The 17869-nt window shown below is 42.1% G+C and overlaps 1 protein-coding gene across 1 annotated transcript in view; it reads left to right on the top strand.

Moving 5' to 3' along the window:
* Positions 1-2713: 2713 nt before the first annotated feature.
* PSMD1 (proteasome 26S subunit, non-ATPase 1) overlaps positions 2714-17869 on the top strand; it is a 69312-nt gene continuing 54156 nt past the window's right edge. Inside the window, exons 1-13 of the mRNA XM_061348769.1 lie at positions 2714-2863; positions 5159-5202; positions 6300-6373; positions 6618-6787; positions 7622-7827; positions 9085-9228; positions 10030-10256; positions 11874-11934; positions 13664-13792; positions 14961-15049; positions 15714-15792; positions 16530-16703; positions 17663-17774. Of these exons, the coding sequence (XP_061204753.1) occupies positions 2848-2863; positions 5159-5202; positions 6300-6373; positions 6618-6787; positions 7622-7827; positions 9085-9228; positions 10030-10256; positions 11874-11934; positions 13664-13792; positions 14961-15049; positions 15714-15792; positions 16530-16703; positions 17663-17774 (1525 nt within the window). The 5' untranslated portion in view covers positions 2714-2847. The remainder of the gene's footprint in view (positions 2864-5158; positions 5203-6299; positions 6374-6617; positions 6788-7621; positions 7828-9084; positions 9229-10029; positions 10257-11873; positions 11935-13663; positions 13793-14960; positions 15050-15713; positions 15793-16529; positions 16704-17662; positions 17775-17869) is intronic.

Genomic DNA, 17869 nt, shown 5'->3' with positions numbered 1-17869 from the left:
TAGCATGGTGGTGTGGAGACTGCAGTGGCTACAGAAGAGGCTTGAATGTGACTGTATAATATGAAGAATGCAGTAACAGCCACTGGACAGTAAAAATAACTCAGAAGATCCTGATAGTAAGGGCAGATGGAGCAAAGTGTGATTTGGAAGCAGGATCCATCCCTCTGGCTTGTGCTTGGTGCCCACAGACTGACTGATGGTTTGCCTGGGTTGGAGTGGGTGGCAGATGGACACTAAGGTGTGGCTGATGCTTGATGGGGTTATGGGAGAGGGGCATCTTACTTTGGACATCTCCACAGCCATGTGGTAACAGGTCTTGGAGGTGGCCTGAAGTACAAGAAACTGTGGCTGCTTCATAAATAAATATAAAAATAGAAAAATAATCTATTTAAGTTGTTCCAAAAGGCTGCTTGTAGCCTGTGGGGCAACACTATTAACTACAAATCCTTGGTTTATGAGGAGTATTACTATAATGCTAAGAAAACCTTTTTTATTCTTACTTAAATGCAACATAAAATGGGTCTTGTATGATTTTTAGCACAAACTCTGGGTTTTGTTTGGGGCTAGCTGTCCTTTTGGAGTTTCAACTAGCTCAGACCAGAAACTTCAGCCTGTCACCTCTTGCCTACCTCTCCTCTGAGCTAGCTGCTGAATTATGTCAGTACGTTCTCATTACATGTCTGTTCTCTCTCTAGCTCCTTTTTTCACAGTGGCAACTGAAGTGTCTGCAGTCCTGCCAGCTCTGGCCAGCGGTGGGCCTTTGGCATCTCCCTAGCTCTACCTGGAGTAGGGGATGGGTTTTGTACCCAGCTCTGCCTATCACCAGCATCATCAACATTTTTCAATAAACCATTTTTCTGTGCTTCAGTTTCCCCACCAGTAGGATGAGGACAGCAGTGCCTACCTACCTCTCTGGTGTTACGATGGTGATGCTGGAGCAGAGCTTAGCAGCTCTTGCGTTTAGAGTTGGTCCCTTTAGTGATGGTGCTGCTTTGCCCTTTTGGCTGGGAGAGAGCAATGAAGGGTGCCTGGAACATGTTGGTAGTGTCGAGTGGGAGAGATGGTGAGCATTTCCAGGTGTGCTCAGCAAGTTTCTGCATTATCATGCTGCTTGTTTGAATATGTTGTGATAGGATTGGTTACATAGGAAAGCTTGGTCTACCTAGGAAAGCTTCACCTGAAATGCAGCTGTAACATCCTGTTGCTGCCATAAGGTGGTGGGAAGGGGCAGGTGGATGCCAAACATTTGGGGAAGTGTGTGTCACATCTCTTCACAGCAGAAACACTTTGCTGTGTGGGTGTGGGCTGGGGAGAGTGAGCCTAGGAGGCAGCTGGTGTCAGCAGAGATGGCACCAAAACCAGTTATCCTTCCAGCCTGCAGGATTTCTGTAGGATTTCTTTGCTTACAAAAGGTGGGAAAAGTATTGTTTTCCTTTGACTGAGGAATAAAAGTGACTTGCATTTTTTAAATTTTCTTTTTATTTCCCTTTTTTTCTTTTTCCTTAATAGCTGGGCATATGGAGGTGCAGCAGATAGTCTTTCATGTTTAGTTGATTTAATAATTGAAGGGCCCTGTGATCTTACAGGATTGCTGTAAAAATAAAGACATTTAATTTCTGAACTGGAAGGTGCTTCAGTTTGGTTTTTGTTTGCCATGGTGTTATCCATAAAGCAGCATTATGTATGGTTTGACTGATGTTTCTCTTGATTTAAATAAAAAACATATTGGGAGGGACTGGAAGTGGCCCCAGTGTATGGATCCAGAAGATCATCAGAATTGGTCTGTGTGGAGCTCAAGTAGGCTGCTCACCTGTGGGCAGTGGGGAAAGCTGGAGATCTTCTGTTTTCTGAGGAGAGCAGAGCTGACCCTCTTGGCATCGTGAGTAGGGGTTTGTCATTTATGTCATTAATAACATTCGTTAACTGAGGCCATAAGGTTTCCCTGAGGAATTAAAGTCCTTCATAAAGTACTTTTTCCTATTTAGCAGAAACAGGTAGATATCAATGCTGCTGAAGTCTGGGTGCTTTGATGTCTTGTGCAGCACCATTGCTGCTGAGCTGGGTTTTCCTTGGTGAAAGCAAAACTCCACAAACCTCATTTTTTCCCATCTGCCTGTACTGGAACCAAAACAGGAGCTGACATAACTCCATGTTCCTTTGCAACTAGGGGACCTTCAGGTACACCTGGGTGTGGGAGATCTGGACACTGCCCTGTGCTGCCAAGTGATGAACAAGGAAAATATTCTGGTTAGGGCTTGTCAGGTGCACCAGTGGATGTGCTTTCCTTTGCAAGGGGGAATGGGTTTGGGTGAAGCCTTTCCCCAACGCTACAAGGTATGTGAGAGGAGTCAGGGCCAGAGAGGCGGCCTGCAAGAGGTGGGCAACGCCTGTGCGCCAAAACATGCCATCCCATTGCGAGCATGTGGGAGATGCCACCTGTACGGGTCAGACAGAGGCAGCTACTTGTCTGATCACAAAGCAAACGTGGGCATTCACGGGGTCACCCGTGGGGATTCTACAGCCCTCGGGGGGAGACTGTGAAGTCTCCCGTGGGATGTGCATGACCCGCGCGGTGCCTGCGAGCGAAGCGCCTTCGGCAAACTGCAAGACCCCGGGAAGCAGAGCTGTCCCGCTCGTGCCTGGCTGCTTTTTCACCGCCCGGCGCAGGCGCTCGTCACGGGCACCCTTCCCGGGAGCAGCGGAGTCCTGCCGGAAGGGGCCCTTCGCGGCACATCCGGGCCGGGCGGCGGCAGAGCTCCAGCGGCGCGGACCCCGGCGGCAGCACCACCGCACCTGGGCCGGAGTGGACCCCACCTCCCTCCGTACCTGGGCCGGGCGGGCGGCACCATGATCACCTCGGCCGGTGAGGGAGCGGCGTGGGGTAGCGTTGCCCGATGTGGTTTCGCTGAGTCAGGGCCGTGACTGGGCACCGCGGCAGGCCGCGGGGGCTCCGGCCGCGGCGCTTCGTCGGGCCACCTATCACCTGGGCCTCCCCCCGCCCCGGGCACCCCTGGCTGGTCGCCGCCGTGTGCCTCGGCGGGAGCTGGAGGCAGGTCAGGTGCCCGGCGGTTCGCCATAACCGGCGTTTTAAGCCTGAGCCGCGCGGGGGCTGCCCGGTGCCCGCCCTTGCCCTGCGGCGGTCTCCTGGCCGCTCCGGTGCTGCAGAGGCTGGAGCGGGCCGGCCCTTTTTCGGGCTTAGTGGGGACGCGCGGGAGGTAGAGGTGGGTGCTGTCCGCCCCAGTACCGCTTCCTCTTCCTGTCGGTACTTCGCGAGGGCAGAGTGGTGGCTTCGCGGCCCCCCTGGCAGGCCATGGTATGCCGCAGCAGTGAGTTGAAGGGCCTCACCTGCTTAAAGCAAATAACCCATAAGAGGTGTCACACCTGGGCAGTGGGTTCTGTAGGAGTGCAGCAGGGAATGAGAAAAGGGGAAGAAACAGACTTGAACTTTACAGGAGGTCAGAAATTCAAATGCCTAGCAGAGGAAAAGCCAGCTTAAAGAGTCCAGGCTAACGAAATGTGTGAGGAGCTACATGGTAAACGCTAAGAAAACATGAGAGGTATTTCTAAAAGTACTCAGGCCAGAAATTAATGTGTAACAGGTGTGTGTTTGTGAGAGAAACAGTGCAGCGGGTAATAGTCTGCAAAAAGTTTTATCTTTCTGAACTCTTCACTGTATGTTTCAGTCTTATTTTAATTGAGAAGTAGGAATTAATTTCAAAAGGGCTTTAAAAAGATAAATAATTTATGTTGAATAGAAGTAAGATTCCTTCCTGATAGATCAGGTAAGCACAGGAGCTTTAAGTAAATAAATGAAATCATATGTTTGGAGTGGAGTTGCTGAATGGAGCAATGTGGGCTGGGCTACAGAACCTGCCTTCCTTGCTGAAGGGCCACATCAGTGCTTCCTCAGTTGTTGTTACAGACGTGTCTAGCCTGGTTGTAAAAAAATCTGATACTGGAGGTTCTACAACCTTGTTAGGCAAAGTGAGTAATTGTCTTACTGTCAGAAAACTTAACATCAAACCCTGATCTTTGAAGCTCCAAATAAAGCTTTGTCTTGCTGTTCCTCGTATCTGGCACAAAGATCAGATTATTCCCTTCCTGTTGGCAGCTACGCTGTACATGTGTGACCTCTGTAACCTTACGTGATTTCCGTAGACTGACCAGCTAACCTGCCTAAGTGCTGACTGTTGGACTTTTTGTTCTTATTGCTCAGTTTTGAACACCCAGGTTTGCTCATAACTCTTAAAACATGGTGCCCAGCACTGGACACAGTGGTCTGACACATGTGTGTCAGTGCCAAGTAGAATGAAGGATTCCCTCATATACCTGCCAAGAAACACTCTTGACTTACATACCTCCCTGTAAAGTTTGTGTTGTCTTCCTTCCACTGCAGCCATATGATACTATTGATGTTTCATCTCAATCCACTGTACTATTCAGATTCCTTTCTATTTTTATACATTTTAGTTTTGAACTGCACACTTTCCTTTTAGATTTGTCAAGATCTTTTTAAAGGCAAATTCAGCCCTCCAATGGGCTAGCTGGCCTTTCCAATATGGTGTCTTATTTAGTTTTAAAGGTTATCAATCTATACAACTGATGAAAGACTAAAAGCAGTGAATTGTGTTGGACTTCAGTCAGATGCTATTCCAGCGTTTTCAGTTGAAACCCTGCAGTCTGATGGTAAAGCCGTCTTCAGATTGAGCTCCTAAGATAACCTCTCTTCCACTTACGTCAGATAAACACTATTTCTGTAGCTGTGTGTACAGTGTCCTGGGACAGCATCCCAGGTGATTTGACATGATCTTTTCGGCCCTTGTGGAAGTGGGAAGTGGCTTGCTAGAAAGCAGTCAGCAAACTGATGGCGAAGCTGGAAGTAAATCCCAGATTCTCTGAGTTCCTGTCTGTTTTCCTCTAAGAAAGATCATCCTTTATAACAGTGTACCTTTTCAGTTATAAATTTTGAACTATTTTATATCACGTGATTCTATGTTTATTACAAACTTGGATCTGATAATTGAATTTTAATACTGAAGATTTTTAAACCTGCATTCCAAAGACAGTCTTCTTCCCTGTTGTCTTGGTTTTGAACTACATAACATGTTCACTTTTAAAACAGAGAGAGTCCAAAACTGTCTATGATCTTGTTTTGCAGCTGGAATTATCTCTCTTCTGGATGAAGAAGAGCCACAGCTCAAGGTAAGCTGTTACATCTGGGAGAAAATAACAGCAAATGCATTATGTTGAGAGCTTGAAATCAAAATAAGTAAATGTTCATGATTAATGGTTGGATAGCAACAGGTGGGCCCTAAATCTTATCTAGATTTAGGGAAAGAAAGGGTTTAGATAACATGATAACAGATGTCAAAGTTCCTTGTTTTGAAAAAGGATTAAAATGGAGCTTTGCATGCAAAGATTTCTAGTCATCAAAGCTTCTAGCTCTCTGATGATAATGGGGCTTTGTTAAGTAAGTATTTCAGAGACTGCATTTTGACTACAAAAAATTCAAAGCACAAGAACATCTCAAGTTTTTAACGTAATTTAAGTGATGTAGAACAAAATCACAGTTACAGTTTTCACTGGGGCCGGGGGTGGAATCACAATAGTAGTAGTAGGAAAAAAAAAAACAATAGAAACTTTACAGTTCAAGACTGTATCAATCTATAGGATATCATGAGACACTCAAAGTGGTGGTGTATTGATGATGCTTGCTAGTTACTTGAACAGTTAACGTAGTTCCTGTAAGGAGGTGGATGTGTATCTTGTAGTATTGTTAATCCCCTAAATGTTTTGTTTGGAAACAGGCATAGGTGGTGATGCATCGGAGTGAGGCCTGCTTTTGCTCTATACTGATTATAAGTGGGCTGATTCTAGTCTGGATATTGTTCATCTGCTAAAATACTGTGTCCAAATAAATACATAAGAGTTGACTGGTATAGACCACAGGCCAATTCTATGTGCTACGTGAAGGTTGCCACAAAGATTTGAAAAATTTGTATTTTAAGGATCAAGTGTTCCTTAAAAACTGTATTTTAAGAAATTGTAGCCAGTTGTTCGTCACAGAGAGCGGCTTTGGGAAGGAGCATCAAGGTTGTCTTACCTGTTAAATGAACAGCCCTTTGTTTGCAGAGGACTTGGAAAGTTTGGCAAATGCTTGCTAAGGTCTTTTAAAGTAGAATTTGCTGTTGAAATGAGTCAGTGTTTATGATATCGGTCTTAGGTGGTACTTCATTTTTACTGGGAAAAGGTAATAAATGCATTTTTTATGTAATGTAACATTTTATTATCTTTTGTAGGAGTTTGCTCTTCACAAGTTGAATGCTGTTGTCAATGACTTCTGGGCAGAAATCTCTGAGTCAGTGGACAAAATGTAAGCCACTTATTACTTGAGGGCATGCTGCTTAAAATTAACAAGAGATATGAAGTAAATATAGTTTTGGTTGCTTGATACTGCCTAGTACAGCATCTGGCTCCATATTTTCTGGAAAGCACTAATATAAGAGGATGTGAGGTTGGAGCTGTAGTCCCAAGCTTGCAAGTTTGATCAAGCTGTCATGTGGCCTTAAAGAGAACTGAGCACACAGAGCTGATCCACTTCTCTCTCTCCTTTGCAGTGAAGTTCTTTATGAAGATGAGGGCTTTCGGAGTCGGCAGTTTGCTGCTCTAGTTGCTTCTAAAGTTTTTTACCACCTGGGAGCTTTTGAGGAATCACTGAACTATGCCCTGGGAGCAGGTGACCTCTTCAATGTCAATGACAACTCGGAATATGTGGAGACGATCATTGGTAAAAAACTGTTGCTGCAAAAGAAAAGCTCTTGTGCCTTAGAGATTTTACTTGATTTAGCTGCTTTTCTCCATATTCCTTTTTCTCCCCTTGTATTCATTTAAAGTGATGTTGCAGCTAATTTTACCAAGTTTATTTGTGCTTGCTTTCTTCTGCTTTGGGATTCTGCAGTGGAACTGACTTGGGAGTTCTGGCATATTTTTTTTTATTCTTAACCCTTGCAAGTTCCTACTAGGAAAGGTACTTTGTTTGTTTATTGTCTTTTCTCTCATTTGTGTGCTAATGTTATACATTTCAGTGTAACATTGGAAATAATCAGCTAATAAGTGTAGCTGCAGACCTGACTGAGGAATACAACTTTTTTTTATCCATCCTTACTAAGGTAGCAAGTCAGATGCTGAATGCATGTAGAATTTGAGTGTCTTTTGAAAGTCTTGTCTGCTGGTGTCATTTACTTTGTACAGGACATTATGGACCAGGACTGTCTTTCAGTCTCCCCAGCTAGTTCTTGTAGTAAAGCTGTCAGGAGGAAATGATCTCTTACTGCTGTTTCCTTATTTATTTAAAATATTCCACTTGAACAAAGATTATGTCCTTGCTTCCCTTTTAAAAATAACTGCTTGGTTTGACCACTAACGTTAGAGTTTGATAGGAGAGAGTATTAGGATCTTCCACTACTATATGTGTATGAGTACACAGACAGTTCTTGTGCCTCACCTTTGTTAGTTTCCCATATGCTGTATTTGCTGGTAGGATGTCTATGTGCACATACTGGTCTTTTCATCAGCAAACATCTTGAAAGTTGACTCCCTTCCATATTCATTATCTTCTCAGCAAAATGTATCGACCACTATACCAAGCAGTGTGTGGAGAATGCAGAGCTGCCAGAAGGGGAGAAGAAGCCTGTTGATGAAAGGCTAGAAGGGATAGTGAACAAAATGTTCCAGCGGTGCTTGGATGACCACAAGTACAAGCAGGCCATTGGCATAGCTCTAGAGACACGCAGGCTGGACATCTTTGAGAAAACCATCCTTGAATCGGTATGTGCAAGAGCCAGGAGGGGCAGGTAGCTGGTCTCTTCCAGGTGTGGATTCAGAAGTGAAGTGCGCGATCCATGTTGCTATGAAACTCACCCTGCTTTGTGTGAAGAGAATAAAAGATGAAAATCAAGGTGTTTGGTTCATCATGTTCATGGGCCACTCAGGGTGCTTGAGTGTACAGAGACCCCTGACTTTAAGAAATCCCCAAGCTGCAAGTTCATGGGAGAGTATTCCAAGGAAGCTAGGCCATGTACCCTCTTCTGAAGGTATTCCCTTTCAGCTACTAGCAGAGATACGATGCTGGACTAGGCAGACTTTAGGTATGGTGTATTTTATTTTGGTATGCTTGTCATCTGCTCTAACTCACTGGGAGGGGGTTGTTAGGGTTAGGTCATTTATTTACGGCAGGCAAAAGAAAATAAATCCAGTAATCGTGTGAGTGGCTCTAATTTTCAGTAAGTGGCTGTGTGCAGTATTAGCCTGCCCTGACTGCAAGATGGTAGGTACAGACTGGCCTTAACATCTTTCACCGAGGGTTTAAGGTAAGTCATACAATCTAGTAGTAGCACTAAGAGAAGCATGGCTGTAGTCATTTGTACCAGCTCAACAGTTGTGTGTAATCTAATTAGTCTGTAGTATCTCAGTCATATGCCAGACACACGGTTTAAATCTTAAATTGTAGCCCTTTCAGTTTACAGCTTTCCCATATTTTTGAATGCCTTCCATTTTTGTATGTGGGAATGAGAATCATAATACATTCATTTTGTTTTCTGTGTTCTGTTTTCTGTCCTATGCATTTACTAACTTAATTGTCCATTATACATATCTCAAATTACCTTTCTGAAGTTTAGTAACCAAATCTGTTTCTTGGTCTCTAGGAAGAAATAGGCATGTTTGGGATCTTTTCTTGGCGCATGGTTTGTTTTGTTGACAATTTATCTTAGTACAGTGACTTTCACTACAGTCAAGAATGATTGTTTGAACAAGGGATGTGAAGAAGGGAAAATAGCTATTGAACTTTTAAATTAATCTGTTGCATGTTTCAACTATTGAATTAAATGTTGATCCTGTACATTTTTGGTAGTATTTTATAATAAATATAAGCCTTTCCGAAAATCTGAAAGGAAACTGTGAAGATTTATGTGTCCACATCTTTTGCTCTGCTTTTTAAAATAGAAAGGAGGTAGCTTTGTTTTAATTTCTAAATCCTATTTGTTAGTCCAAACTCAGATTTGATGTCCCTGAATTTTATTTCAGAATGACGTTCCTGGGATGCTAGCCTACAGCTTGAAGCTCTGTATGTCTTTGATGCAGAATAAACAGTTCCGTAATAAAGTCTTGAGAGTTTTAGTTAAAATCTACATGAATCTGGAGAAACCAGATTTCATCAATGTGTGCCAGGTAAGCTTCTCAGAGCGATGTTCAAAGATCAATCAAAAGTTACTCTTCTTTAGATGTATTTGACTTGACATCTACCGGATCTCTTTCTTAATGAATGAAATGCAGTACCTTTTCCTGGTTGTGTGCTTCAAATGTATATCAAAATGAGATCAAATCAAAAAGGAGATGTAAATATTGCACATCGGTCAATTTATAGAGAAAGAAGTGCGTTCAAAAGCAGTTTGAGGATGTAGACAGCTCTGACAGAATATTTCAAGCCTATGTACAGAGTATCAGATGGAAGGTTCACAGCTTTGAATTGTATTTATTTCTCCTAAGAACATTGACAGTGCTTTGTTTTTTTGGTGAATCATTGTCTGAAAGTGTTTAGACAGTCAGTTATGAAGTTACTCAGATGTTCTCAGACCTCTGCCTTACTTGGTATGCCAGGTACATGTGACTCAGGACTGTTATGCCTGTTCCATTTTATCTGAGATATCCCTACAAAATGACTGATTCTTCTTTAATCTGCTTTTGAAATTTCTTTATTTAATAAGACAATGTTGTCAGTATCCAAACTGCAGAAAGGTGTCTTGAATTCATAATACTTGGTCTTGTTTTTAAACTGACCTATGAAAACTTCAAAGATTTCTGTTACCTCCTGTGAGAGAGAGAGAGAACTTTTCTTTCTTTGAAAGGATGTTCTGTGGAAACAGCAGATGAAGGAATGGTGAAAATGGAGTGTGTAGTGTTGTTTTTTCATTCTGAAGTATGTAACGTCTGGGTTTTTTTTTCTGTCTTCTTCCTGTTCTTCCCACGCAGTGCCTGATATTCCTGGATGACCCACAGGCTGTGAGTGACATCTTGGAAAAACTGGTGAAGGAAGATAACCTTCTCATGGCCTACCAGATTTGCTTTGATCTGTATGAAAGTGCTAGTCAGCAGTTCCTGTCTTCTGTGATCCAGAATCTCCGCACAGTTGGCACTCCCATTGCATCCGTGCCTGGATCCACCAACACTGGCACCGTCCCTGGGTCGGAGAAAGACAGGTGGGGAGTTTGGCTTGAGAAGGGGTGCAATTGGTTACAGTCTTGCTCTGATGGAGCTTCCTGTTCTGTGTATAGATGCTCATTACAAGCAATCATGTTGCTTCCTTTCATTTAAGGCAGGGCAATAGACAAGACATGCTATTGGCTCAGGGCAAAACTGCATATTACTAGAACTCACTATTAGAATGCATTTTCCACTGCAGCTGAGGTAAGCATGGTGCAGTTACAGTGGCTCAGCTAGTGAGCAATAATTCATTAAGCCATAGCATGAAATGCTTGGGAACACTCTGATGTTGTGTGGTCTTTACAGCATCTTGTAAAGCTAAGGAAGGGGAGAGTTCAAGTAAAAAGCTTATTGCAGCTATATGCAAGTTTGGTTTCACATCATAGTTTATTGGAAGAATGAGCTTAGATGATACTGTAATGTTATAGACCCTTTTATACTTGCAGTTAAAAAGAGCTAGTTCAAATCCAGTCTGAGTTTTGTTAAAAGTCCTGACATTTAAAACTTCTTTAGTGGTCGACATAGAATCATAGAATGGCTTGCGTTGGAAGGGACCATAGAGATCACCTGCTTCCAACTCCCCTGTCACGGAGGGCAACCTAGCTTTGAGCACTTCAGGGATGGGGCAGGCACAACTTCTCTGGGTGGCTTGTTCCAGTGTCTTGCCACTGTACAGTAAATGAACTTCCTCCTTATATCTATTCTAAATCTACCTTACATCCATCACTGGATCATAGCTGCAGGAAGCAGCTGTTAAGAAAACCAAAGTCGTCAGTAGCCATTCCATCTTCTTTCTTTCTTGTTTTGATGGCTTTAAGGTAATTAGCAGATAGTTTTGTTTCAAACTTCTGTTTTTAGAGAATTGACCAACCCATGCGAAGGCTGCTGTCCAGCTCAGGGGCAGCATGGAGGAAATTCATGCCCCATCAGCTCTTTAATCATTACAGCTGTCGCGCCTGTACAGAACCTCATGCCTGCACTGTCTTTGATAGTGTGTGATGGAGAATACTGCCTGGATTAAGACTGGTTAACTGTAAGGGCTTACACAGCTGTGAGAAACTGCATCTACATACTTATGTGATACGGGTATAGCAAGCATTTTCCTCTCCTCTTCAAGTGAAATAAAAGGAAAGGCACAGAATAAATTATGAGTCAGCCTGTGAAGCATTAGGACAAGGTGCTAACAACAGCTTAATATGTTTCATTTCCATTTCAACACTCTTTTAACATCCATCCTAATAGTGATGAGCTCAGTGCTTCTGGGTGAGGATATAATTATCCTTGCTGACTTGTTTGTTGACCTTGTTTTCTCACCAGTCCCTGCTTGTTCATTCCCTACGAGGATCTCTATTTTTGTTGTCTCTATAGATGGAATAAGAGTGTGGGGTTTTCTAGGCCTTTTTCTTCAAGTTCCCTGAAAATTAAATTAGGAGGAGTTTCCTTCTGAGCAGTGACCTCCAGATAGTCAGCCCTTGTCCTGTCAGAGTCCTGTTTCCAGTCATCATCTCCATATCACAGGCTGCTTTTTGGGACAGTGTTCAGCCATAACTTCAGTGCTTGATTAGTTAGGAGTGGTGAACTAGGTTGCATTTTTAATTTTCATTTTATTTCAGTGATGCTATGGAAGCGGAAGAGAAACCAGGAAGCACTTGTGCAGGGAAATCTGCAGAAATTGTGAGTGTCCTTTCCAGTATATACTTTGCTTAGTTTTTCTTACACGTTCTCTCTCTTTGAATTTCTGGGGTTTCTGAACTGCTTTGGCTAACAAAGAATGGAATTCCACTTCTATCTTACTTGTCTCCAAGGTGACAGGTGATCTCTGAGGACCAAATATCTGACAGTCTGGAAGTCCAGCAGTTTAGATACTGAAAGCTGGGAGAGAGTAGGAAGTGGGTAGATTTCAGCAGGAATTACAGTGCTCAGTCACTGAAGAAGGGGTCAGAGGTATATGGCTTGCGTGTTAGCTTTTTGTTCATATTAAAATAACTCATTCTGGAAGAAAGGGTCTGAAATTTGCTGCTGAGAACCTAAGCTGATGAATTAGCTTAACACATTTCTTAACTTTTAAATTTTTTCTTCTTCTGAAATCCAACTCTAGTTCTGGCTGTATAGAACTGATGTGGTTCCACAGGAATGGCAGGAGGGGATGCTGATGTAACACAGTTTGTTTTGAGCTAACATGGTGGCTGTATTGCTGGTCCAGCTGGTTAGGAGCTTTTTCTTTCTTTCCCCAAGTAGTGGAGAAAGTGAGCTCATTTCTAACATTCACATAAAATTGCATTTCAGCATGTAGGATGACTAATGCAGTTCTGACATTTCTAATGCTGAAGAAAGGTAATATTTCTAGGGAGGAAAGCAAAACCCAAGATGAGTGAAAGTAAAACCCAAGATGAGTGTGGGTTTTTTGTTGTTTCCTCATGGTGAGTGTTTACAAACTAGACTTGGGAATCTTTGAGCAATTCTTGCAGGTCATTTAAAAATTCATCAAGGACAAACAGAAGTGTTTTCTTGAAATTATATTCCACAAGGAAAATAAAAGGGGTTGAATTTCTTACCCCATTAAAGAACCTGTAAACAGTGGTTTTGTACAGGAAAGGTCTTAAATCAGTTTCTGCTGCACTGGCATTGCTGACTGTGCCAAGGGACCAGTACATAAAAACAACTCTGTGACCAAAAATATTCTTGAACTTAATCTTCCACAATTCAGAATGTTGACTATAAAGAAATAATTGAGAGAATCAGTTCAAGGGCTGAGCTACTCATGCTTGGCTGGTATCTGACCAGCTAACAGTGTCAGTATAAAATGCTACAGTGTGCTTTTCACCCTGCTCAGAAGGGGCTTAAGTTGGAACTTAATCTGTGGAAACTGTTCCATCATGAAGAAGGAGGCCTTCTCAAAGAGCTTTGAAATATCAGTGTATTGGAGATTCCTAGTTCTACTAGGTGTTGTTCTAGATAAAGCCTGTAGCTCATAAGAATGGTGCTGCAGCTCAGCAGGGTCATGTAAAGTGTTGTGGCTTTGTGATCCTCTCCATTAAAACTTCCATGGAAATACACGTTCACATCTACAAAACTGGTTTCCTCTTGCAGGAGACTCACTGTATCTATAGGGCCAGACATCAGCCAGCAGAACATCGTATGTCACTCATATCCTTTTGCTTTCAATGAAAAAATAAGTTACTTCAAAGACTCTCTTCTCCCACCTGCACTGTTGTGCACAAAGGGACTTGGGAGGTTTGGGCTTGTGCAGCAAGGGCAGAAACAATGTCCTTTTAGTCCTAAAACCTGATGGATTTTGGAATATGGTGATGGGAACATATCAGAATGGCTTCTCATGAACTGAATTGTAACAGAGCCATAGTTGGTTTCTCATGCTTTTTCTTCCTTTTGCTTGTATGTGAAGAACCCAGAGCCTAAGGACCAGATCTCAAAAATGATTAAAATTTTAAGTGGGGAAATGGCCATTGAGTTACATCTGCAGTTTTTAATACGCAACAACAATACAGACCTCATGATTCTCAAAAACACAAAGGTAAGATGCTTTTTTGGGTATGGTTGTCTTGGATTCATTTGTTTCATCCTGTTTCTGTTTTGACCATGTTGCTATTTTTACATCATCATCTTATGTTTTAGCATGACCTCCCTGGGTACTTGTTAAACTTAAACATGTGAGGCTGAAGAAGAGCTGATTGCACCCAAAGAAGGCCATAAAATCATTGTTTGAACTGACAGATAGCATGATCTTGTGACAGGCTGCTATTAACATGGGGGTTTTTTTTGTTTGTTTTGGTTTTTTCCAATTGGTATAGAAACTAATCCTTCTCTTCACAGTCCTCCCCTTTTTTGTTTTTTTGGTGGGTTTATTTTCATCTGGTCAGTAAGATAGATGAACTCACCCTCCACGTCCACAGCTAGTCCATTGCAAATGCTGCTGGTTGGGGAGTGATGGAGTCAACGAGCACTGTAGGTTACAGTACATTGGTATCTTTGTTGAGGTGTTCATGAGACCATACTTTCAGCTTGGCTAAAGAAATCCTTATACATGCTGAGAGACTAATACTTCCTTGTTGAAGACAAAACTGATCAACTACTGTAGGCAGTGCTAGTGAACTGAGTAACTTGTTTTGTTTCGGAATGTATTACTCAAGGGTGGGTAAATGAAAACTTACAGGTAAATTAGACTCTCTTAAGCTAAATGATTATTAGAAACCATAGGAGAAGATTTTTATATGTGAAATGAGATGCACATTGTCAGCAAAAATAGTAGGGGGTGGGGTGTTTGTCAACAGGTTCATCTATTTCAGGAGGCACTTCAAATGTATTGGAAAATCTTTTTCCATCTACTGGTTAAGTCTTGGGAATGATCCTGCATGGTGTTCCAGGCGTGGCTTGAAAATGTCAGCAGCACACGTACTGCAGTGCTCAGTTGTGGGAACCAGAAGGAAGGGTTTTCCAGTTAAGCTGCAATTGAAGTAATGGCATCTCTAACAGAAACTCATCAAAAGGATTGGTTTGCACTGGAAAGATGGGTTGAAGATATATTAAAATGTATTAACAATCTATTTGTTTGGTTACAGGTAAATTGCCAGTTAAACTAAGCACAGTTATAATCCATTTTTCTGGTGTACTGGCAAGCATGCTAAGTGGCCTAGGGAATACCTTTTGCTGACTGGTGATACTGATTGTTTCTGTTGTTTCAGGATGCAGTTCGGAATTCTGTGTGTCATACAGCAACGGTTATAGCAAACTCCTTTATGCATTGTGGGACAACCAGCGACCAGTTCCTTAGGTAAATTTAGGCAAGGAAGCTGTAATGTCATTTAGAGGTCTTTGAAGAACATTATTGCCCTGTTTAACTTGGTACTGTTAAAAGGGTGTCTGCGAAACTCCAGGCTTACAGAAAAATACACAAAGGATCTGAAAATTAATATGCAGGCAGAGGGAAGAAGCTGGAATTGTTTCCTTTTCTCTCTCTTCACAAACTGACTTGATTTGACTGCTAACCATGTGAGCAGTTTGGAGGGTAGAGATCAAGGATGTTTGTTCCGTTTGCTAGTTGGAGAATTTTGGAGATGATGTACCTTTTTTTGGTAGAGACTGACAATGCTGAATGACTCTTGGAAGGCAGATGTCAGGGTTGGCCTTACCAGAGACTTGAGGAAAGCTTCAGAAACTCTGCTAGAGTTTCTCCCGGAGAGTTGATGGGCTGCATGTTGGGCAGTTCTCATCTTTCACTGAGATGACCAGTATAAAGGAGGTTCATTATGACCACCCAAAAATCAGGGCTGGTGAACAGAAGAGAGGTGTTAAGTGGAAATGTGGTTAGTCTTCTTGCCTTCTGGAGTTGCTTTTCTGGTTTGAAAGAGGTCTTTAGTGCTGTGAAACCTTGCTTGCAGGATGAGGAACAGGCTGTATGAAAAACTTTATATAACCTTTCTCTTTTCGTCTTCCAGAGACAATTTGGAGTGGCTGGCCAGGGCCACTAACTGGGCTAAGTTTACTGCTACTGCCAGCTTGGGTGTTATACACAAGGTAACGTGTTCATTGCCCTCTGTCCAATATAAATGCTTGACTTGTGAGCACTGAAAACATTGAAATAGGGGTTCTGAAAGATGCCTGCACTCCAGTTTACCTAGTCTATTGCAAGGCGCAGCTGTAACAAAGCTGGTGTCTTTGCACTAAAGGAAAAGCTGTGCTTTATCAAGTCTATCTTGTCTGATACCTGATGTAGTTTATGGCATGTTTTATTGAGTTGAACTTCCTTTGTGAGTTGAGCAGAGTCAATAGTTTCTAGCTATTAAAACTGCAGGTGTACATTTCTTAAGTGGCATTAGGACAGTACTGTCCTTACTGTAGTAAGCTTCAATAAGTTTGAATCGTGACCTGAATAGTCATTTTCTTCAAATTCAGGCACAGAAAGGGCATGTTTAGAGCTGTTTTGAAATAGCAAGAAGTCTTTGTGTTGTGTGTCTCAGCCCTCATTAAGGTGGTCTAGTGAATGAACTAGTGTAGCTTCAGGCCAAATTTGTCATGAATCAGTGACCAAGTGATTGATGAATACTTGTGTATTGTGGTTAATAAAACCCCAGTACAGAAGGATTCTTTTCTGATTGTACAGCACTGAAAGGCTGATTTTTGTGGAGAAAGTAATGGCTATAACTTGCTTTCTCCTGACATCTTTAAATATCATTGTGAAGTATGTGCATATGCTGTTTTTTCACCTTTCACTTCCCACTGTCTTCTCTTCCTGCTGGACACTGGACATACAGGGTCATGAGAAAGAAGCATTGCAGCTAATGGCAACTTACTTACCCAAGGACACCTCGCCAGGGTCAGCATACCAGGAAGGCGGGGGCCTGTATGCCTTGGGTCTCATTCATGCTAACCATGGTGGGGACATCATTGACTATTTGCTGAACCAGCTGAAGAATGCCAGTAATGATGTACGTACTGGGTTCAGTGACGAACCTTTGTTTTGTTGGGAGTATCTAGCTTGTTTAGGGTTAGAGGTGGCTAAGACCATGGCAGTAGTGTGGTTCTTACACTTTCTTTGGGCCTTAAATATAAAGTTTGGTTTTAACAACCTATTGCTCAAAGTTTAGGTAAGATTTTTAGGAAATTCTTTGAATTTAGGAAACAGTTGACAGTAAATCTAGCTTTATCTTCCTTACTCCTTGTGTATCTACTTAGGTTTTGCTAGTAGACCTGCAGTATTCAGGGACTGTTACTGCTTATGGCTTAGCTGTCAAAAGAATAAGCCACAAAATGCTTCTGCTGCCCTATAGGTTTAATGCAACTTATTAAAAAAACTATTTTACTTCACCACTCCCTGTTTGTAAACCTCTACAAAAAGTCTCATTTTCAAGTTAGGAACAGATTAGTATTTTCCCAGCATGTTCCCTTCTTCTCTTTGGGGAATTACACACTGCTTTAAAAATTCTGTGAAAGGATTCCACTCATCTTATTGCAAATGTATTATTTTTCCTGTATCCATTGTTAGGACAAAAGAGGATGTAGACAGTTCAAGTGGGTTACTGATTTACCTTTCTACTTAAAAAGTATTACTGGGCAGCAGTTTTTACACGTGGCAGAGTTTTATGGTTTTACATAAATCATTCAGTGGGGAAAGACTTTAAAGATACTAGAAAGTGACTTGTGCTATGTGTAAAGCTTCTGATACTCATTGTTTACGGGCTTTTGAACCACTGTTTCTGTAGTTTTCTGCCTCTTTCATCAGAATTACTGCCTGAGATGGTGAAAGTGGTATTTCTAACATATTTCTAATTTTGGGGTGGTTTGAGACAAAGTTTGCAGCCTTATGTTGATGGAAAAAATGTCTACTTCAGCTGAAGCCATATTTTTCCTGGTTTTATGATGACTAAACTTGCATATGCTTCTCTAGATTGTCCGACATGGTGGCAGCCTGGGTTTGGGTCTGGCTGCCATGGGGACGGCACGTCAAGATGTGTACGATTTGCTGAAAACAAATCTGTACCAGGATGATGCAGTGACAGGTAAATGTTCTGCTTTCAAAGCAAATAACCATCTGAGGCCTTATCAGGCATCTGGGGTGTTTTGGTGCATTGTTTTTTTTTTTCAGGTTTTCTAT

Source organism: Neopsephotus bourkii, unplaced genomic scaffold (assembly GCF_033783945.1).
Source record: "Neopsephotus bourkii isolate Nb327-2 ecotype Australia unplaced genomic scaffold, CSIRO-AGI_Nbou_v1 NB_369, whole genome shotgun sequence".
Classification (NCBI taxonomy): Eukaryota; Metazoa; Chordata; class Aves; order Psittaciformes; family Psittacidae; genus Neopsephotus; species Neopsephotus bourkii.
This window is presented reverse-complemented; position numbering and strand designations above follow the sequence as displayed.